At 33.1% G+C, this 24,011-nt stretch overlaps 1 protein-coding gene across 1 annotated transcript in view; it reads right to left on the bottom strand.

Moving 5' to 3' along the window:
* The window catches only part of CSTF3 (cleavage stimulation factor subunit 3), a 63,760-nt gene that overhangs the window by 34,324 nt on the left and 5,425 nt on the right, over positions 1–24,011 (bottom strand). The window contains exons 2-3 of the mRNA XM_043908855.1: positions 14,432–14,533; positions 14,214–14,309 (exon numbers count right to left, since the gene is read on the bottom strand). Coding sequence (XP_043764790.1) covers positions 14,214–14,309; positions 14,432–14,533 — 198 coding nt within the window. The remainder of the gene's footprint in view (positions 1–14,213; positions 14,310–14,431; positions 14,534–24,011) is intronic.

Below are 24,011 nucleotides of genomic sequence, written 5' to 3' on the forward strand. Positions count from 1 at the left end.
AACATTAATCAGAGAAAACGTGTGGGTAAGAGTTAAAATGTTTAAGCTTTACTAATTTGACAACCAAGCTGTGAAATCTGATAAATCAACTTGTGAATACTCGAATTTTTATCTCATACACACACATACAAAATGTCTGGTAAGTTTTACTTCAATATACACCTAAGCTTTTTTTATAACCAGTCAAGAATTTATTTTCTGTATCAGGTTTTGAAAGAAAGCATTTCAGAATTACAAGCAAACAGTTTTTTTTAAAGGTACCTCAGAAGCCTTGGTACATCAGTAATGCCTTTTGGTAATTCTTTAAAATTGAATAATTCTTTAAAAATCTTTCCTTTAGGACATACATCAAGACAGAATAATTCTAAATGTCAATGATGCTTATTCTAAAATACTTAAAAACAGCTGAAGGCATTAGACAATTCAAAATGATACTCTTGTCTTTTTAGAAAAACTGTAAAGACATTTTTAAAACCTATGTTAATAGTAAAAATATTGGTCATGAATAATTTGATGAAAAATGTTATAAGTGGCTATCATACTCTAATTCTTAGAAATTAAAATTCAAATTGAAAATAATGATAAACTCAATTTTATTTCCTATTGGGGATTTTTCACCTGACAAATACTTAAGAGTGCCACTAAATTCTAGATTCCTGAAACATACCAACATACAAAATACAAATTTAATAAAGGAACTCTTCAGTATACTAGGAGATAAGCATTACAGGTCGAAAAAACAGAGGCAAGAATTAGTTTTGAGGAGTTGGGAACAACAGTGGCAATTTAAAAGGGTGGCAAGAGCAAATCTCATTGAGAAGAAAACACTTTTATAAAAATTTGAAGAAAGCAAAGGATTTTGCCAAGCAACTATCTGGATAAATATCTTTAGAGCAGATAAAACAGCTAATGTCTTGAGGTGAGAATGTGTTTAGAATATTTAAGAAGGCCAGAGAGACTGAAGAACAAACTTTATTATGTGAATTATCATACAGTGAGCACAAAATTTTTTACTGAAGTGGAAATCGCGGTATTCACTCATTTTCTAATCATTATTTACTCAACCTATCTGAATCTATGACTAAGAAATAACTGATTGTTCAACATATAAAAATGTCACTTTACAGATTAAAAAAAAACTATATCCAATTTCTGCTTGAAACAGAACCCTGAGTATTCTAATGTTTTTGAAGATTCCGTAAGTAGCCAAACCCAATCAAGAACCAGAATTCAATAATTCAGTGATCCAAATTCACTACAATTCTCAACTTACTGCTATAAAAACATTGTATTACATGTAATACCAATGTCTTTCTAATATACACAATATTATCATTATTGTATCAATACAATTCTAATACTTCCCTCCTCATATTAAACATATTGCCATAATCTACCCTCCCTAGATTTTCAGACTTTGTGAAAATATGAAAATCAGTGAATAAAATAAATTTAATTTTTTTCTCAAAAGGAGTTTGAACCCCAGTTTTTGTGCTTTCACTAAATTTCAGTTTTACATAATTTCAAAAATATTCACAAGATAGCAGAGCCTTAGCTTCAGGTTTTATTCAAAACCAAGTTTCAATCCTCGATACTATGAACAATAAAAGTGCTAAGTGGTATTAAAAATTTTGTGCCCCTTTGGTGTAACTCTCCCTTTGAGTACCCACTTGCATACTAACATGTATTTAATCAAATAAAAGGACAGTGTTCTACACATTTCATTTAATAAAATTCTTATAACAGACGAGTGATCATTTTTTTTTCTGTACAGAAATCAATTTAGAAACTGTTATTGGATAAATGAGACATACTGACAATGTGGTCTCTTACCATTTAGTAAAAGCAGATTTTATTCACAGCCAAAATTTTTCTAGGAACTAACTTTTTCAAAGTAGCTATTCAAGTTTTGTCTACCTATAAAAAAATTACCAATTTTCTCCCTTTGAAAGTTTTTTGCCTCCTTCAAAACGAATACATTGGTCAATTAATGTCACATTTTCCTCAAATTATATGAAGCTTATTATAGAGAATGAAAGGTTTCATAGCTCCTTAACTCTCATATTAAGACTCAAATACAAAGTAAAAATTAGTGAAACCAAAATAATTTCTAATCAACAGGCAACTTTCTTTGAAAATTGTACAGGAGACTTCCAGTCATTTAAGTTTCTGTAAACATCTGAGTTTTTAAAAGGCCCAGAATTAGAAATATTATCACAACTGAAGGTTTTCCTAGAGCAAAATTATTCACATTTAATCATTATGAAATTTCAGATGTCCATACTTATCAGATAATCATACTTTTTCTCCAGCTCCACTTCCTAACAGCTTAGCTGCAATTCTAAATTAACTATTGAGCTGCTGTTTCTGCAATTAAGGAAAATTTCATGAGATAGTCACAAGTCATCTGCTTACAACACTTCAAAGGACTAGAAGCAAAACTTAGCTTAAACTATTAAGCTGTTTCGATTTCTCAGATACAGCATGTTTTTCTCCCCTTTGTTCAGACTAGTGCTTCTTTCTGCCAGGGATTCTGTGCTTAATTTGAGATTTCCATTTAAAAAGTCTTGTTCTTCTACAGGATTTCCTTGACTCACCCTCACACACATCACTGCTTCTCATCAAAGCACCTACAGGGTATGCCAAGCTAAAGGTATGCTATGGACACCTTACGTTTGTGAAAATATACAGATGGTGTGGGGCCTGAAAATGAACTATATGACTTTTTTCAGAATCCATAAATTCAACAGGAGGAAACCAAAATTGAAAGAGACACATGTATCCCATTGTTCATGGCAGCACTATTTACAATAGCTAGAACATGGAAGCAATCTAGATGTCCATCAACAAATGAATGGATAAAGAAGTTGTGGTATATATACACAAAGGAATACTCAGCCATAAATTCAACAGTCAATTTTGCTACAGAAAAACAGTGTTTAACACTTTGGGCGATTTTATCTGAATATAACCCAGGCAAATATGTTAATAGGTATCCATAAGTCTTCAACCTACCAACTCTTTTAGGATACCTTTAAGGACCTGACATGTAAAACTACTTGACAAAACAGCTTGCTAACAGAATTCTGCATATTTTAATCTGCACAGAATCTTCTAGAAGCTACTTAGAACTGCTATAATTTAAATTTTTACATAACTTTATAATGGTTTATACAAAATCAGCTGAACTGTCCTAGGAAGATTCATTAAGATATTTCAGTTTTGGGGAGGTACTCAAAAAGAGTTTCTTAAATTTCTAAGTCTGATTAAACCTCAAGTTCCAAATAACGAGAAATGCTGATCTTCAATAAATGTGATTTTTCTCATTAAATAAACAAATTAACATCCTCTTTCACTTTTTTAAAAAAAGGTGGATATTGTGCCCCCTGCCTTCAATCTTCCATTTTTATTTTTTCATGAAACTTTGCTTCATGATTGCAAACATTTTAAAGTAAGATCTCCAAAAAACAAAACAAACAAAAAAACCAATCACAACAAAGTACATTCTGTCCTCTCAGAAAACTTTTGCAAAACTTCTACGGGAAGAAAAGTATGAATATAATTCAGTAAGCAGCCTGAAATGTAATACACTTAACTTAAAATCTAAACTCTGGCCTTGATTTGAGAAAATTCCATCCTAATAAAACTCCTAACTGCTAAATCAGAAACAAAAGGTAAACTTTCTTGTTCTCACATTAATGCTGAATTAATGCAGAATTGCTAATTGCCGCTTCTGTGTTTGGAATTTCTTTCTACTTTTTGAAATTAGAACCAAGTACATAGTGCAGAAGCTTAAAAATTGTGAAGGGTAAAAATAGAACTTTGCAAAGTAGAATTTTAGAATTAAGATTTTATACAAACCATAAGGTGTGGTTACCTATTATTGTACTATGCCCTTTACCAAAGTATTTGTAGCAATTTTATGTCGTTTTGTGTAGCTATACATTCATATTTTTTCAAATGTACTCCCAAATCCTTACAGCTAAAAAGAATGCAAGAAAACATCTGAGCAAAGAGGAGTCAGTTATGAACCTACTACTTAGCTGTTTCTACAACTGTATTTTATATTTTAGGTCCTTTAGGTTGTTAGTATAGTGTGATTAGTAAGAGCCCAGACTTATGAAATAGGTTATCTCAGTAGAACGCCCCCAGCTTTCCTATTTACCGCTCAGTAGCTTAATCTTTGGGGCTTTCCTCACAGCTGAGTCGGTAAAGAATCTGCCTGCAATGCAGGAGGACCTGCATTTGATACCAAGGTCGGGAAGATCCCCTGAAGGAAATGGCAATCCACTCCAGTATTCTTGCTTGGAAAATCCCATGGACAGAGGAGCCTGGCAGGCTACAGTCCATGGGGTCCCAAGAGTCGGACATGACTTAGCAACTAAACCACCACCAACTTAAACTTTAGTACTGTTGATCTTAGGAAAGCTACTTAATAATTCTTCAGAAAAGCTGAACATCTGGAAAAAACAGTGGATAATACTTACCTACAAAGTAAACTGTGATTAGTCAGATATCCCCTATAAAGTACTAAACACAGTGCCTGGAATATATTAAAAGCCTAATTATGCTTAGCTTTATTGTTTTCCTAAGTAATCAGTATAAACGAAAAACCACTATCAATAAGATAGCAACTGAAAATCAACAATGGATTTTCTAGGAAATATTTCACCTCCAAAAATATCCTCACACTTTTCTTTTCCTTAAATGTCCACAGACTATCATTCTTCTAGGCAATTTAGTAGTTTTGTAGATCAACACTTAAAATGTAATATAATTTAAAAACATCTGCTTAGTGCTCACTTCAGCAGCACATATACTAAAAAGAAAAGACAAACCACTTGCTTACTTTTAAGAATTCATGTACAATCCTATGCATATTTTGGGTAAGATCCACAAAAATTTTAACTTATTGTAAATATATTTAAATTTGGAATAAAATAACTCTTAGTAATAAAAATATAAAAAATCCCCCATCCCACTAATATCAGGATAGTTACGAAGGCATCTCTTGTCTAGAACTAATGGGGACATTTCCTTTTACAATTTACACATTATTGGACACAGTATCTGAATTCACACTCAAGGAAGGGGAAGGGAAAAGAGTGAGAAATAACATGAAATCCGTTAAGATTAAGTAGAAGACACAGCAGAAAAAGGACCACTGTAAGAAGATAAAAAACAGAATTTCAGCCATCACAGAAATGGGGAATTTTAGAAAGAGTATGAGATAGTTGGAAAAACAAAGACGAGCTGTGTATGAAATTATATTAGAACACTCTGTTCCTTTTCAGTGGGATAATGAAATTGTGGTTATGTAGGACAATATTGTGTGTGTAGAGAAGGGAAAAGTACATATGGCAAAATGCAACATTGAGATAAGGCAGAAGGTGTATAAATATTTACCATCATATTCTTTCAACTTGTTTTAAAATTTTCATAATAAAAAATTGGAAAGGGAAAACAGAGAGAGAAAAATTAACGGCTTCCCTAAGGTCACATTAATTTGGTTGAAGAGCTAAAAGCAGCAAATCATAGGTCACCAGGTTCTAAATTGTGTAATTAGTATTCTCCCATACTATCCTCTATAGAGTAAAATTTACAAATTCCCTGCATTTCTTTAATTACTTAAATATCTTTTCCACACTAGCAAAAATCATCAGATCACTGTTTTAATAATGGAGAGAATTCTGACACACTCCCCTTAAGATTCATGGCAAATAACTAGCCCAATTATAAAATACTAAATCACAGACACATAAGTTCTTTCAATTTGCAATGTCTGTTCTTTAAGTGTAAATCTCATGACTCTTCCGTGAACTTGGGGAAACTCAAATTTACAACAGAGAAAACATCACTTCTGAGAAAATACCACTTCCATGCTTTATTACCTGTCAATAGAGAAATTATTTCCTTTACAGTGTTACCTTTATAATTAAAACAAGCAAATACTTGAAAAACATGGTATTTTCAAACACAAGTATTTATCTAGATGATCTTTTTTGACTTTTTTTTGACTAACTTTGACCTGTAAAGTCAAAGATCTCATGACTTCTAAAACACATATGAATTCTTACTTGAAATAATTTGCCATTTGATCAAATAAGTAAATCAATAAAGATATTTCCCAAACCCTACAGATTGATTTGTGATAGAATTATTTAAAAGCATTACTGACAGTATATGACCTACATTTAGAAAACTTGCTATAACCACAATACGCACAAATTTGGTAAGTCATCATCTTTTCTAACTGCAAGTATCAGTAAACTGATCAAAAGGGAAAAAAACTGAGGGCAAGGAGAAGCCAGTACTTTACAAGTTTTCAAATAAAAATAAGCTGAAATTTGCATAATTAAGTACATACTTATAGTCAATCATACATACATTGAAAAGCCCTAGAAAAACATGACTGATTCAGGCAATAACTGTTAATTGTTCAAGAGTTCAAATGGAGTGGGCAGTTGTTGAGAAATAGGATCTTTACAGTCTCAAAACATCTCATTATTTTATTAGTTATAAAAGTAAAAATGGTAAATACACAGTCAAGGAAAAGGTCAACACTGAAATCACCAGTAAGAGGTAAATGAACATCACGTGCCTCTGATGAGGCCACACAACCACTTGCAGCTTTTCAGCTATAGTGAACATAACCTGAATTTAGTAAGGGAATAAAAAATTTAAGACTGAGAATTGTTGAACATCCAAGGAGACTGGAGAAGAATGACTCCTATATATAATGACCTTGGATTAGACTTTGATTAAAAAAATTGCTATAAAGGGCATTACTAGAATAATTAAAGTAGAAAGTGGACTGCAGACTGAAGTTCTAAGTTTGTTTACATATGAGAGTATCTTTGCTATTAGCAAATGTAAAGCATTGTCATGACATATGCAACCCAGTCCCCTATGGTTCAGGAAAACCAGAACTGATAAAGTTATTTAAAACTGACAATTGTTATTTAAAAAAGCTGCAGTAAGCACTGTTTACAATAGCCAAGACATGGAAGCAACCTAAATGTCCATGACAGAGGAATGGATAGACGTGGTACCTATATACAATGGAATATTACTTGGCCATTAAAAAGAATAAAATGCCATTTGCAGCAACATGGATGGATAGACCTAGACAGTCATACTGAATGAAGTCAAACAGAGGAGAAATATTCTATAAAATCCCTTATATATGGAATCTAAAAAGAAGTGATATAAATGAACTTACAACACAGAAACAGATTCACAGACTTGGTGAACAAACTTATGGATGTCAAAGAGAAGAAGTGGGAGAAGGGATAGTTCAGGAATTTGGGATGGACACATACACACTGCTATATTTTAAATGGATTATCAAGAAGAATCTACTGTATAGCACATGAAATTCTGCTCAATGTTATATGGCAGCTTGAATGGGAGGAGAGTTTGGGGGAGAATGGATACAGTAAATGTATGGCGGAGTCCCTTTGCTGTCTACCTGAAACTATCACAATATTGTTAATAGGCTATACCCCAATACAAAACAAAAAGTTAAAAAATAAAAAAGGCTGCAGTAATCCTTTCAAACCACAGTTTAAGTGGCCATCTCTTAACACCTGAGACTTCCTTAAAAGCTGATTCTTGAGTTTGGCACTTGGTGAATATACTGTGTTTTTAAAAAAAGAAAGTTCATAGAGTTAGAAAATCAGGCTTCCCAGAAATAAAAAGAAAAAAACAAAAACCTGAACAAGTTCAGTAATGCAACCCTAAATCTGACCACAGATATAATAGTCACAGTCAAAAATACTACAAGAGTGGATATCTCTAAGATTACTTCTTGACAGATTATATACTGACAACATAATATAGTCAAAAGAACAATGACTTTATACTCAGACAAATATAGGAAGTACTCTGCCAGGTATGAAATATACTCATATGGCAATAAGATTCAATTATTGCCCTATAAAGAAAGCCTCAATTACCAAAACTGGCTGCCAAAAACAACTAACAATAACAGATCCCACATGGCCATTCTTTGGAGAGTGAGTCAGTAATGCAGGTGTGGTAAATGCAAAGCCTGAATGGCTTAAAAGCTTCCCAGGTGATTCTAAAATTGTGTTGTTTGCACACTTTGGCTCAAATGGGTAACAATCTCTTGATTTAATTTACTCATGTATGAAAAGGGGCTAAGCTAATTCATCTTCCAGCTCTAAATCTGATTGAAATGTAATGTCCATCTTGACTTTAAATATGTAATACATATAGAGCTATAATTTGTTGAATTAAAGAATTTTCAAGAAAACCATCAATATGCAATTCATTACTTTTTCTTTAAATTCAGTTATGAAAAAGTAAGTTACAGAAAATGTCATCATAATACCATTTCCCTTGTTAATATGAGGTGATATATGTTAACATTGTGGTAATCATTTCACAATACATATTTGTATCAAATCATTTTATTTTTATGTCTTAAACTTATAAAATGTTGTATGTCAATTATATCTCAATAAAATTGAAAGGAAAAAAAGACCATTTCACATATAATCTTTAGACAAAGATTTATAATACTAATGTTATCTGTATACGCCATAGCTAAAACTTTGTATTTTTTTTTCAAAAAGGTTTTAACAAACATGTTCTGTAATATGAATCAAAGTATTAGGGAGATTAAAAATAGCCTTGGGACTTCATCTTTGGATATTTTTACATTTCAGAGTAGTTATCCCAAAATACTTCACACCGTCCTTGACATCAGATGGTTTTCAGAACTACCACTTAACATTTCCAAATAAAAAATTTTTCTTTGGACGTTTCCTAGCATATAAAATGGTAAAACTTACCCCAGGTTATGCTTCCCTGAGCTTTGACAAGTCGTTTAGTTTCTCAACAGGTTGTAATCAAAGCAAATATTCACCATTTTGTTGAATTTGCTGTAGATTCTGAATACATGGAGGAAAACTTTATACAGAATTCAGTTTATTATACCATTATATTAATCAACTACTTGTATTCTGCTCCAAAGTTGCTAGGAGCAAAATTGTTTAGTAATAAATAAAATTTAAAAAGTTATTTACAAGCAAATAAATGCATTCTTGTCCACATTCAGAAGTGTAGTTTTCATAGATATCACTAGCATTATTTCAGACATCTTCATTTCTTGGAAATGCCTTGAGCCATACTCATTCATTTAAAAGGAACAGTTATTTTTAAGTTGAAAGCACATATTAAACAAAATATAAAACAACAAACCTGTTAGAAAACACTTGAGCCTTTATGCGGTCTTGTCTTTTAAGAGGAAGTCAATTAATTGCCACCAGGTTCCCTTATGCTCAGAAGTTAGAACCAAAACCGATTAATTCTGCTGCCAAATACGGGGGTTTCTAACTCCCTATTGTTGTAAAGGGCTTAGATTCATTTGTGTTTATTCACGGTTGCCACCTGTTGGGGCATATCTTTACTATCTTTTGGGGTGGGGGTGGAGGGTGTATTCCAAATTAATACTCTAACGTCTTACTGATCATAATCCCCAGTAATTTAAAAAAAAAACCTAAATAATAAATATTGTATATTAAGTGTTGTTATTCCATAAATGCTCAAGAAATTCAGGCTAAACCACTACCCACAGGGAAACCCTTTATGTTTCACAACAAATTTTGTAATGTTTGAATTTAAACAAAACCTGGTTAGAAATGCCTTTTCCAGGTTTTCAGAATACACTGTAACTCTTATAAAAAAAATAGAATATAAGAAAGCCTGGTTAAAAATTGAGTCTTTGAAGAGGGGGGAAAAAATGATTCTTTTTCCCCAGTATTTTTTATGTGATTGCAATGATTATAAATGTTTTACAAAGTTAAGAAAATATAAAAAAGATCAGGTTGATTAGTACAAAATTTTGCCTGAAAATAAATGGCTACATTTCACATAATAAACTATCTAGTTTTAAGAAAAATTTTGTTATGTAAATTAACTATGTCCTTTTGCAAAGAGATTATGCAATGCCTGGGGTGGAAAGAAAAGGCTCCAAGGGAAAAAATGTATAGATCATGTTAGTAGAAGTGACAACACCTAAATATCTATGCTACTATAATGCCAGAAAAATGAATGGGATATTTCAGTAAGACTTAAAATAGAAGCTTGCTACTTAAAATAGTAAATGTAAATACTTCCTTTGTTTTAAGAACAGTATGTAATTAGTCGTATCACTCTCAGGTATTTGATCATCAGTTCAGTGTTTGCAAAGAGTTTGTTTTCTTTTATACTCCTGCACTACATTTAAACATGCATTTAAGAAACTATAGATTAAAAAAACATATTGCATTTTAGAGGACAATCTGAATAATCACACAGACATGGACCAACATTTATTACAAACAGGAAAAGAGCAGATCTATAAGAAAAGAGTACAGATTTTTTTAAAAAGAAGATTGCAAGCTGAAGTATAGAAAAGAAGTTGTGATCTATATGATAATTTTTTCCTACATTTAAAAATCACATTGCTCAACATGTACAAAACATTATAATACAGTAGTTTAAACTGCTACTTAGAGGAATTAAAACAGTATAGACAGTGGAGAAGTTTATTTCAATTTAGGTCACCCATGATCCATCCTGAGTTCACTTCGATTTTCCAAGAAGAAAGGTATTTTTAAAGGTCATTTTTCCCAAGTAGAAAGGTTATTTTGAAAAACTGAAGTATGTACTTCACATCCCATTATAAGAAAAGGATTCACATTAAAATATTTTTAATAAAAGGCAATCAATTCTCTATATACTTTTATTAAACAATTACAGTTTTCACAGACAGCAAGACACAATGTTGCTATTACCAGCAGTATTACCTTCTTCATTTCTCCTTCAGCTAACAATTAAAAAATCATCCTAAGAAAATTTCTTATGAATGTGGCTCAAATAAAAACAAATTACTGCTAACACCAAGATATTGTAGCTTACATGCTGTCACACTGATTACCTAGCTACATGAAGAGCTACAGGAACCAGAAGAGGGAAAACCAACTTAAAAATAAGAAAAACTATAAATTTTTTCAATTCACTAATACTTAGTGACCATTCTAAACAGGGGTTCATTATGAGCACTTAGGCTCTAAATGGATATCACTCTAGTGTTTAAAAAGTCTCATTTTTTAAACTCTAAAATATACTGCAGTACAGATTTAAGACATCTGTCAACTAGATATGTATTAAGATGTTTCCTTTGCTATTTTCATACCTTAACAATTTAGACTTTATACTTATAACTATATCACTTAAGAATAGTCATATTGTTCGCTTCTATGATATGGCTAGACCACATAAAGGAGCATTTTGGAATTCAAGAGGAAAGCAATTCCATGAACTGGAGGCAAAATATGATCTCCTATATAATATATACAACACTAAAATAATTTGGCCTAAATTTTGAAATTAGGTATGTATTATATATAGGTGTATTAAATATACAGATGGTGGTCCTACATGTCTTTTCATTAGAACAAGAGAATTTTACCTTCAATAAGCAAAAAAATAAAAAAGTAGGTAATGAATTAAGGATGACATTTTAAAGTTCAAATTTTACAAAAGTATCTAAGTATTGCTAAATGCTCACTGATACGAGAAAAGATATACTGGCAAATATTAAAAATACCAGATAGTGTTATTAACTTCTTTACTAAAAATTATTTATAATGTGCTCCCATTTCCAATTGATGTTCCAAGTTCAAAAGCAACCCTCCGACTCCCCAAATCCCCAAAACACCACTCCTCCTTGCCATTTTGTTACTAAGTAGGATTTATAAGAAGTTTCTCTGGGGAAGAAAATTATCTCATTTTAAAAGATGTATGTATTTTCTATTAGAAAAGAACTAAATGTATTTGGACTCACACACACTGGTTTAACTGAACATAAATAAAAGAAACTTTACAATTTTCCCACCATGAAGTACTGAGTTACAACAAATGTATTAACAAAACTTTATTTTCTTGAAAGTGCATACAGGATGTTGCGCAAACACTGTTAGTAGTACCTTTAATGTGAAGACATTCTTATTATTACTTCAGATTTTAATGTATCCTAAGTAGATTATGTGTCTTCTCCAAAAATATTTAAGGCTACATTGAGTGATACGGCCCAAGAAAACTTTAGCCCCTTACAGACTAAGCAAAGTACATATGTGAAAATAAAAAAGAACAAATTAGGAAAGAGAAAAACATTGCTCAGGACATGCATTTTTAAAATTTGCATTCAATGTAACATCTTAATTCCTAAACCAGAAATAAAAATCTTATGAAATACACATATATATTCTTTACCATTTTTTTAAATATCAAAAGATGTTTTACACATACATTCATATTTGTGTGTGCAGGTATGTGAAACTGCAAACATTACCAACTAAATAAATGTCAGGCAACTGCTAACAGCTCTGAAATAGTACGTGAAATGAGCCAGTTATTTAGACAACTTCAGCCCTTTGGAATAACATCTAGTCTGTCTTAGAGTTCAGTTTTTATTTTTAGTTAGGAAGTGGAAGAAATAGACTCACTGTGTTTTATGCTTACAGAATGAATATCTAACAGCTAATTTCAGTTTAAATCATACTATAATAAAATGAATGAATAACGGAATATCTGAGAAACTGAAAGAAATTTCTAAAACTCACAATACACTATTTCATTATACAAAAATTATCATGTACCAATTATGTTAATTTCTGATGAGTTTGCAGAATATCTGCATATAAGCTAATATGTAAAGTCAAACTGGAATGAAGACCAAGTATAGGTAGATGATCCTGGCTTCAGCATACTTCAGACAGTTTTATTCACTCACCTGGTGAATTTCATGCCAGTATACTCTGATGATTAGATATACTAAGGAAGGAAATGGTCCAAAAGGATAAGTGATAAAACCTTAAGGATATGGTCTTGGTCCAAAATCACAACCAGACTCCACATAAGATACACTCTCTCTCACACATACAAACACACAAACACACACACCACATATACAACCACACAGAAAAACTTCAACACACACACAATGTTCCTGCTATTGTCCAGTAATTCCCCCACTCCCAACATAATATAAACTATAACACAAATACAGTGAGTACACTGTAGCCTCAATTTAAATCTGCGGTTAGTTAGGTCCATTCTGAGGGACACATCACAGGTGACACTGTGTTGTGTTGAAGTCTGTTTAGTACTGCTGACTAAAGCCCTTTGATAGGTCCAAAACAGACCCACATATGATCAAATTTCAGTTATTGTGAAAATGTTATGACGAGGCTGCAGTGTACTTGATTTTGTTGAGAATTTATATTATAAAATATTCAAATAAGACTACCTCATAAGTATAAATAAGTTATAAAAAGAAATGAATATCAATTTTCAGCTTAATGTGGATTATCAACTATTCCTATCTCACCCCATCTCATTAATATATATCACCTGAAAAATTATTTGGTGCCAACTGTTATCAATACATTAACATTTTATCATCATCTTGATTGCTAATTCTGATCTTCAAAAGTGAACATTTCCCTTCTAATCATAAACAAGAATGGGGCCTTTACTCTTTAAAATAAAATGTCTGACTTCAAATTTCAAGACAGTTATAAAGAAAAAAAACAAAACAAAAAAACCAATCAAAGTCTCACTGGGTAAATTATGATTACATAGGTTTGAGTTCATATTAACTTATTATTGTATAATGTAAACTTTATCCTACAGAAAAACTTTAAAAATTACTGAAGTGCTTACATTTATTGACAAACCATGCATTTTCACAAAATTAAAATCCAAAATAATTTTTTACCTAAAGGTTTCATTTCACCAGAGACACTCAAAACACCCTACGAAACTAAGTTAACATTTCTGTATTTCCTTATAATACCAGATTCATTTGTAAATAGGAATAAAAAGAAAAATGAGTTCTAAATAAATGACACAGGAGGCAATAAATTGACACATGACAAGTAAATAAAAGGCTAAAGCACTCCAATACCATTGAAACTGTTTTAATGTTGTTGCAACTCCAAAATGCAACAATCATCAGCTTGTAAAGACCCAAATTTCAAAAATTCATACCTATTTTACAAAATAAAGGCAAAAGACATTTTAAATCCTCCTTGTCCTTACTTGTGCTATCTATGTTCCTAATTTGTTTTCTATCACTACAGTGTATGTTGCAATTCCCATCAAATGCTATATAAGAAAAAATAAAATAAAATATTAACCTCTGCTTCAATGTACAGTTTCCAGAATCTGCCAGAACTGGGGAACTGGGCAACAAGGCGTTCATAAGTCTTCCGTGCTTTGTCTATAGGTTGATTCTAAAATTGAAAACCAATAAACAGCATTTACAATGTTAGGATTATGAAAATATTATTTACTGCAGAACCAAGTAGTGTGATTGGACCCATAGAGAAGGAAATGTAATCCTATATCACTAAACCTGTGCCTCTCGAATGAGAATGCTCCAAGCGTCAAGGTCATAAGGATTCTCTTCTAATTTCTTTTCGGCTTTCTTCACCTTCTCTGGGACATACTCAGCTGCCTAGGGGGAAGAAAAATAATGAACTCAAGTTACTGTTTTAAAAATATCAGGACTAATTTAACTCAAGTACAATATATTAGTGCCCAGATGCAGTATCACAATAAGAAGCATGAAAACGTCCTCTTATAAAAGAAGTCTTCATTTTCTGTAATCTAAATCACTTGCATAATAACAAATTCAAATGGACACATACCTAAAAATTAAAACATTTTAAATTTAAATAAACCCATCTCTTTTTTAATGAAATAAAACAGCAGTTCTACAGCTTTTTAGACTCAGACCCCTTTTATACTCTAAAAAGTAAGTACATCAAAGCGTTTTCGTTTATGTAGGTTATTTCAGTATTTACCACGTTAGAAATTAAAACTGAGACAAGGTTAGATATTTATTTGCATACAAATAATAATAAAAGTATTCACATGTTAACATAAAAAAAATTTAATGAGAAATAACTTTTAAAATTCATTTAGATGATTATCCCTGAGATATATATTTGCAAATCTGTGTATAATAAATATAGTAGGCTTTAAAATGCAGCTGGAAAAAAAATAAAAAATAAAATGCAGCTGGATTTTCATATATGCTTTTGAACTCAACCTACTGCACTATCAAATCATGTAAAAATTCCACTGTACACTCATGAGAATTAAAAGTGAAATAGGCAAATAATGTCTTAAATCTATTATGAAACAGTATGAACTCACAGATCAAAGTCTTAGAAACCCACAAGGTCCCTGGACCAACAACACTAAAAAACATTGCTATAGAGAATTCATCCTGAATCACAATGAAAAAGCATGAAATGACATGAAAACTTTATTTTGATGTAAAAGTTTTAAAAGCATGATTTACAAACTGTATATATAGCAAACTGTACATGAAACTGTACTTACAAACTGTATACAAAAACTATAAAAGAAATCTACAATGAAAGAGACTGAAAAGACTGTAAAAAAAAGTAGTCATGTCTGGGTGATGTGTGGTAGATGGACAGCTGACTTTCCCCCCTTTCTCAGTATTTTCTAAACTCTTTAATAAAAGGTGGTTTTATTTTTACTATAGAAATACAATCTTAAAGTCAATACCTAAAAAAGTAGCCAGGACTTGTGGCGTAAATACAACCATTACTTTTCAAATTGTTCTTCACAATATTATTTTGTACCACAAAAAGAAACTGATACGAAATAAGCCAGATAAATTTGCATGAAGTTTTGTTCTGCCTTTGTGGGAGGACTTCCTGAAATTGTAATATAGCAATGCTGTGCTGTACTCAGCCGTGTCCAACTCTTTGCGACCCCATGGACTATAGCCTGCCAAGGACCTCTGACCATGGGGATTCTCTAGGCAAGAATACTGGAGTGGGTTGCCATGCCCTCCTCCAGGGCATCTTCCCAACCCAGGGATCGAACCCAGGTCTCCCACATTGCAGGTGGATTCTTTTACCATCTTAGCCACCAAGGAAGCCCAACATAGCCATAAATATTAGTAATATTCAAGAGAGGAAAGAGAGGGAAGCACTGCCTCTAACATCTCTTCCCCCCTCACCTTCCTCAGTAGCAATTAATATATCACCAGACAATTCTGTCAAAATACCAGTTGGGAAAAAGATTTTAAGTCATCTGTTTAGGTGGGAAAAACTACCTGGAAGAAGTATACTTTCCTTTGGAATAAATCAGTTTCCACCACTGATAAGTACACATTTAGAAAGAAAAACGTGTTTTAAAAGACTAATGTGATTTTCTATCAAAATTATGATGTCCTACTAATACCTAAGAGCTTTCAGTAGCTTGCTCAAGAAACTAAAACTGGAAAAGTTTAATAAAGGAAAACCACTGGCCCACTCATACTAAACATGATACAGAATAAGTTAGTTCTGCAATGGTGATAAAACAATCACGGGATCAGGATGGTTCAGAAAGAAGATACATGGAAAATTAGCAAATAAAGGTGATATTTGAAAGCAGAATGTTGGGTTATTCAATGCATGGTGCTAGAATAACTATCTTAGAACAACTGCAAAGTCAATAAAAGCTGAATCCCAATTTTAACCATTCTATCAAATTAATTTCAGATAAATCAAAAACATTAAAAACAAAAACACAAGAAAGAACCATCAGAAAATGTACTGAAATGTACCTTTGTGTGGGAATGCTCTTTAAAAGCCTTTGAAAAGAGTAAACTTAATTCGTAAAGTTTATATTTGTGCATGGGGAAAGTATCACAATGAAAGTGAAAAGATGAACTTGAAAAAATATCCCCAACACATATGGCAAAGTATTAAATTTATTAATATAACATCCAGTCACTAAAACATCAGAAACTCAAGAAGAAAATGGGCAAAGTATTCAAACACTCATAGAAAAAGAACAATGAACTTTAAACACCTGAAAACAATACAAATATAAGCCATAAAATAAGAGATCAAAGGTGTTTTATAATTAACAGTGCACTGGCAAAGATACTAATCTCGAACTAAATCAGCCCATCCTAAAGGAAATCAGTCCTGAATATTAATTGGAAGGACTGATGCTGAAGCTGAAACTCCAATACTTTGGCCACCTGATGCAAGGAACTGACTCATTAGAAAAGACCCTGATGCTGGGAAAGACTAAAGGCAGAGCAGAAAAGGACGACAGAATAAGGTGGTTGGATGGCATCACCGACTTGATGGACATGAGTCTGAGCAAGCTCCAGGAGTTGATAACGGACAGGGAAGCCTGGCGCGCTGCAGTCCATGGGGTCACAAAGAGTCGGACCCAACTAAGGAACTCAACTGACTGAATGAACTGGTCAAAATATGTAGAAACAGACATTCTCAAACTGTTGGCAAGAGAAAGCAGTAATACTGATCAAAATGTAACACGAATATCTGACCCTGCATTCCAGTTCTGGCCACTTATCCTACTCGATATGTGTACAAAGATGTGTACAGAAGAATACTCAGCTATGTGGCTGTCTGTTGCTGTACAAGACTAGGAATAATTTAAATAATCACGTAAAAAAAACCTGGTTAAATAAATTATGGAATTTGTAACCACCAAAAAGAACAAACAAGGCAGGTCTATAAACAGCAACATGGGACATAACAGTCAGTTTAGAAAAAAGTAGGGGTGCCTGGGGAGACACACACACACCACATACAAATGTACTTTACACACCATATACATACTTTTTTGCTGTTTGAAATTTTACTGTTCACCTGAAAAATATTTCCTCAGTGCCTAGTATGTGCATTGTTTAAGGGGCACCTGGGATACAACAAAGACTTTCAGTTTACTTCTTGACAAAACAAATTTTAAAAATATTTTAAAATAAGTGAGGATTTGTAAGATATGAATCATAAAATGTTAATGATAAAATAAAAAGTAAATATGATACAGAACTTTACATTATGACCTAAAAACCAGCTAAGCTAATCAATGCTACTAATAACAATTAGTATTTCAAAACAGTCTGAGGGGAGGCCAAATCATTCAAATTCATGTCTTCAAAATTAACCTACCAAATTAGATAATGTATACTATACTTATACACAGAGTACATCATGTGAAATGCCTGGCTGATGAATCACAAGCTGGAATCAAGACTGCCAAAGAAATATCAACAACCTCACATATGCAAATGATACCACCCTAACGGCAGAATATGAAGAGGAACTAGAGCCTCTTGATGAGGGTTGAAAGCAGAGAATGAAAAAGCTGGTTTAAAACTCAACATTCAAAAAACTAAGATCATGGCATCCAGTCCCATCACTTCATGGCAAATACAAGGGGAAAAGTGGAAGCGGTGGCAGATTATATATTTTGGGCCTCCAAAATCACTGCTGACAGTGACTGCAGCCATGAAATTAAAAGACACCTGTTCCTTGGAAGAAAAGCTATGACAAACTAGACAGCATATTAAAAAGCAGAGTCATCCCTTTGTCAACAAAGGTCCACATAGTTAAAGCTATGGTTTTTCCAGTAGTCATGTACAGATATGAGAGTTGGACCATAAAGGCTGAGTGCCAAGGAATTGATGCTTTTGAACTGTGGTGCTAGAGAAGACTCTTGAGAGTCCCTTGGACTGCAAGGAGATCCAACCAGTCCATCCTGAAGGAGATCAGTCCTGGGTGTTCATTGGAAGGACTGATGCTGAAGCTGAAACTCCAATAGTTTGGCCACCTGATGCGAAGAGCTGGGAAAGACTGAAGGCAAACAGAGAAGAGGGCAGCAAATGAGATGGTTGAATGTGAGCAAACTCTGGGAGATAGTGAAAGACAGGAAAGTCTGGAGTGCTGCGGTTCATGGGGTTGCAAAAAGTTGGACACAACTTAGTGACTGAACAACACCACATACCATAATCTGCAGAACGGAGAAACTCAGAAGATGGCATCTAGTATCTGACCAGCATAACTGCAGCAAGGATAAATGTCTCCTTATGAAATAAAATAATCCGTTCATTTAGTGATTCCCAACCCTGGCAGCACATCAGAATCATCTTGGGTAAAGAGCATTTAAAAAGATACTCAAGTCTCACTCTAGATCATTTGAAATAAAATCTCTAGGAGTGAGCCTGGACCGTCACTGTTTTTAAAAAACTCTTCAGGTCCAATTCAGGAAACATAAGGGACACAGGTTTGATCCCTGGGTTAGGAAGATTCCCTGGAGAAGGGAACAGCAGCCCACTCCAGTATTCTTGCTTGGAGAATCCCATGGACAGATGGAGCCTGGCGGGCTACAGCCCACAGAGTTCCGAAGAGCCAGACACGGCAGCACCAAGTGGCACACAGCACCAGTTCCAGTGGGCAGCCTGAGTTGAAAATCAGGGCTCTGGCTCAGTGGTAAAGAATCCACCTGCCAATGCAGGAGACAGGCAACCCACTCCAGTATTCTTGCCTGGTAAATCCCTTGGACAGAGAGACTGGTGGGCTACAGTCCATGGGTCACAAGAGTCAAACAGGATTTAGCGACTGAACAACAAGCAGTTCCAAACTTTTTTTTTGGTACCACTGTACCTTCTTGCAATCTAGTGACATCCATGGGAACTTTCTCAGGATGATGTTCTCAAATATACAAAATAAACTATGCAGGATTCAATTATACTGAAATGAAATTATCTAAATATCTTAAAGTTTTACATAGTAACAAATACTTATCACATGAAATAAAATCTAGTGAGTCTACTGATGAGTGCTAATAGTACTGTGAATACTTCTGTCCCAGTCACATACATAGCTGTTGCTAACAGTACTAGCATGGTTTCTTGCCTACATTCATAATAGAAGGCTTGATTTCAGTTAGAAATTAGTGAAAATAGTTTTATTTTGCCCATTCAAGTTCCAAAAATTCTATCAATAGACACCTGGAGGAAGGAGTTACCATGGACTAAGAAGCCCAAGGAAAGGATGATGGATCAGATGTAAAACAAAACAAAACATTTATTGAGCATCTACTATGTTAGGCATTAATCTCCACTCCTTGTTAAGTAACCAATAATCCCATTCTATAATAAAAAATACAATTAAATTACATGAATCTGCCCTAAGTCCAGTTAAATCTGGCAGAACTATCAATCAGCTCTTTGCAGAATCTCTTACAATGGTGAACGTTTTCCTCTGGACAAGGATGTAGTCAAATGTTTGTAAAAGAATCTATATATATAATTCTCTATCAACTGAATTAATTAACAATAAAAGATAACTGAAATGGCCCAGTATCCTCTAGTAGTTAAAAGGCCACATTTCTCACAATAAGTCATTCATTGTCACAGATGTGAACCAGTTGGGTAACCAAGAGTGTAACATTTTTGTTTTGTGGTCTGGTTACTATATTTGCTGTTGAGCAAATGAAAATGGAACTGTTTTCTAGAATCAACAAGTAGACTGAGGCTTCATAAAGAACAGAGTGGTATTATTGGGTTGCCAAAAAGTTCATTTGTCATTTTCCACAACACCTTACAGAAAAACCAGTTGTGGCCAACCCTATATTATTTCCTGGATCTGTTGCCAGATCAGAGAAATAGGTCACTTTAAGAAAACTTGTCACAAGTTTCCAGTGCCCATTTGTAATGGAATGAGGTCAGAACTCTGTTTAGTTATAGCCAAACAGCCATCTCATGTTTACATGTCCCAAAAACAACTATAAAACTATCAAAATCCAGCTTGTCTTTGGAATACCTGTAATCCTATTATCATCCTATAGGGGGATGTTAATGGGGAGTAGGATGAACAAATCAAATGAGCAGAACAAAAGCTGGACTAGTTCAGTTCCCAATGCACGCACAATGATACTAGTAGGACACTGGGAGCTGCTTTGATTTGCACAATTTTAAAAATCAGAAAAATTATAAGACTGTAAGGAGTATACCGATACACATCAACATATACTATTCCAAATGGGTACAAAAATCAGAAAACCTTGTGAAGCTGATGACAGACTTTTTTTGTATTAGGCAAAAATGTTGCTGAGGAACTACCCTAGTATCTGTTCTATGAGCTGTTTTTCTAGTTGTAGAGCATTGCTAAAATACCAACTTCTCTCTCTGAAGAATTCCCCCATGGACAACTGGCTTAAAGTATGGAGGTAGGATACATTATACACATTTGACCTTTTCAAATAATGGCTTTATTGAGACAATCAAATTCCATACAATACACCCATTTAAAGAGTAAAATTCACCTAAATTCAGTATATTCACCATCACAATAAATTTTAGAACATTTTTATCACCCCAAATAAAAACCCATACCCATTAATGGGCATTCCATCTCCCAATCCGCCTAGGCCTACGCAACCACCAATCTGTTTCCATAAATGTGTAGGCATTTCACGTAAATCAACACAATGTGTTTTGTTTCTGACTTTCATTTTGCATGTTTTCAAACTTCATGTTTTATCACATATCAGTACTTTCCAGTGCCAAATATTGCACTGAAAGGATATCACACATTTTATTTACCAGTCATTGGACATTTGGATTATTTCTAGTTTTTGAGTAGAGTTCCTTTTGTATTTTCTTTTTACTTAGGTGTATACCCAGAAGTGAAATTGTTAGGCCATAAAGCAAATTATGTAACATTTTGAAGAACTGTCAAGACTGTTTCCCAAAGTGACTGAACCATTTTACAGTTCCACCAGTAAAAGTGCTCCAATTTTTCTTACATTCTCACCAACACTTGGTATTATCTATCTTTTTGATGATTTTAAAAGACAGTAGAGTGGTATCTCATTGTGGTTTTGATCTTTATTTCACTAGTAGTTAATGAGGTTCAACACTTTTCAGGTTTTTATTGGCTATTTGTATATAGTTAATGTCTTTTCAGATTCCTTGCCCATTTTTACTTGAGTTATTTTTTTGTTATTGCACTGCAAGTGTTTTTACATATTATAGCTATTAGTTCTTTATTGGATATACAGTTTACAAAAATTTTCTACCCTTCAGTTGATGGTCTTTTTGCCATGGGAAGCTAACTCAGAGAAAAAACTTACGATGTTGTCTCACAGGTTCCATGCATCATTTCAATGGTTCTCAAACTTCTTATAGAGAATCACTTTGCATTCTTACAACAGAGGAACTAGAGACATTTTATAAAATGTGGGTCAAATGTATCAATATTATATTCAAAATTAAAACTTCAAAAATTTTAATGTTAATTCATTTAAAAATAAATGTCCAATTTTAACTAAAAATATTTTCCAGAACAACAACAACAAATTAGTGAAAACGATGGCACTGTTTTACATTTTTGTGATCTCTTTAATATCTGGCTTCTGCTTTCAATCTGCTGCAATATATTATTTTTGATGAAGACCACAAAACTACAATTATGTAGTCTGAAAAAGGAGAAGCATTTTTAATAATCTTTTCTTACAATTGTCATGTGTCATGGGTATGCCACATAGCTTCTGGGAAACTGAGGCTGCAAACCACTGTCTATACAATAGTTTAATTTATATTAGGTTGTTGTTAATAGGGTGGGGTGTGGAGAAGTGACAGACTATTATATTAATGATTTTAAATGTATCAGTTCGGTTCAGTCGCTCAGTCGGGTCCAACTCTTTGTGACCCCATGGACTGCAGCACACCAGGCCTCCCTGTCCATCACCAACTCCCAGAGTTTACTCAAACTCATGTCCATTGAGTCGGTGATGTGTATAATCTAATTTCATTTCTTCTTTCCATTTCCACCAGGGAAGTAAAACTTGGACAGAAAAAGAACAAAAAAAAGTACTTTACTTTCTCCAAATAGCTATTTTTGTGATAAATGGAGAGGGTGTTATGCTGGAGGTCATAGGTAAATTAAATTAAAATAGAAGTCAGTGAAAATTTAAACCAAGTGATAAACATCAAAAGTATGCGGAGAGGGATGTAGTTAGTTAAAGAATGTAAAACTACATAAGCTTTTTGACCAAGAGTTTTGATGATCTTTGCAACAGAACTAGCACAGTCACAAAACTAGTTTTATAATGAGTATTTTCCATTCATGAGTGACTAAATATAGTAGGGAGAGAAAAATCAGTAAAATACTATCAAAGGCCTAGCCATCCTCAAACAATCTGCAATGTTTTTCTCCATTTATTTTATCAATGTATTCAAAACCAACTTTGAAGGTCCAAGTATCTTCAATCTCTATCTAACCTAAGTGGTTTACAAACTCATTTACATAAAAATCACCAAGATACTCATTTCCAATGAAGATTTTCAGCCTCACCTACAGAATCTATTATAATATATCTAAAACTGAGGTACAGGCAATAATGAAGCACTATCAATAATGAAGCAATATGATACAATGGACCACTGACTCCATTTTGAGAACCACCACCTAATCCATCTGTTCTGTAAATACATGTTTCCCCAAATGCTGTTTCCTCAAAAATAAAGCAGAATCAGACCTAAGTCATTCCTTTTGTTGTTGTTAAAACATTAAGAAAACTGCAAATACTAAACATTTCAACTCTTAAGTTTCTCTTGGTAGTAGTCTTTCTTCAAAATCAAAAAAAAGTAATTCATATGCCTAAAGCATTCTATGTGACAGCTGACAGTACTGGATGCCAGCTTAGTCCTATGTTCCTTTACCAGTGCGACAAAACTACTAGATGTTTTAAGTGAACAAATCTGAATATATATATCCTGCATATAATCCCTTCAAATCTTTCAAAAACTTAAATCTACTAAACATACAAACATTTCAAAAACTTAGAAAAAGCAGGCTAATAGGTATTGGTCCAAATAACTATACTTATCATACTTGCTTCTTAAATTTGTTTACTCATTCCCTAGGAAACAAATAGCTTTGAAGTGTTTGTTTTATAAATAAAAATCTTAAAATTTTTAGAATGTGAAAATGCAGGTTCTTTTGATCAGGAGGGACCAAAATATTAATTTATTTGATAAACTAAGTGAAACACTAGAAAGACAACAATTAAGAAGTTTTACCCTTCGAGTTTTAATAAATATTTACTGCTTATTATAAACTATCGCTTAATCTAAAATT

The sequence above is a fragment of the Cervus elaphus genome, chromosome 1 (assembly GCF_910594005.1).
Source record: "Cervus elaphus chromosome 1, mCerEla1.1, whole genome shotgun sequence".
NCBI lineage: Eukaryota > Metazoa > Chordata > Mammalia > Artiodactyla > Cervidae > Cervus > Cervus elaphus.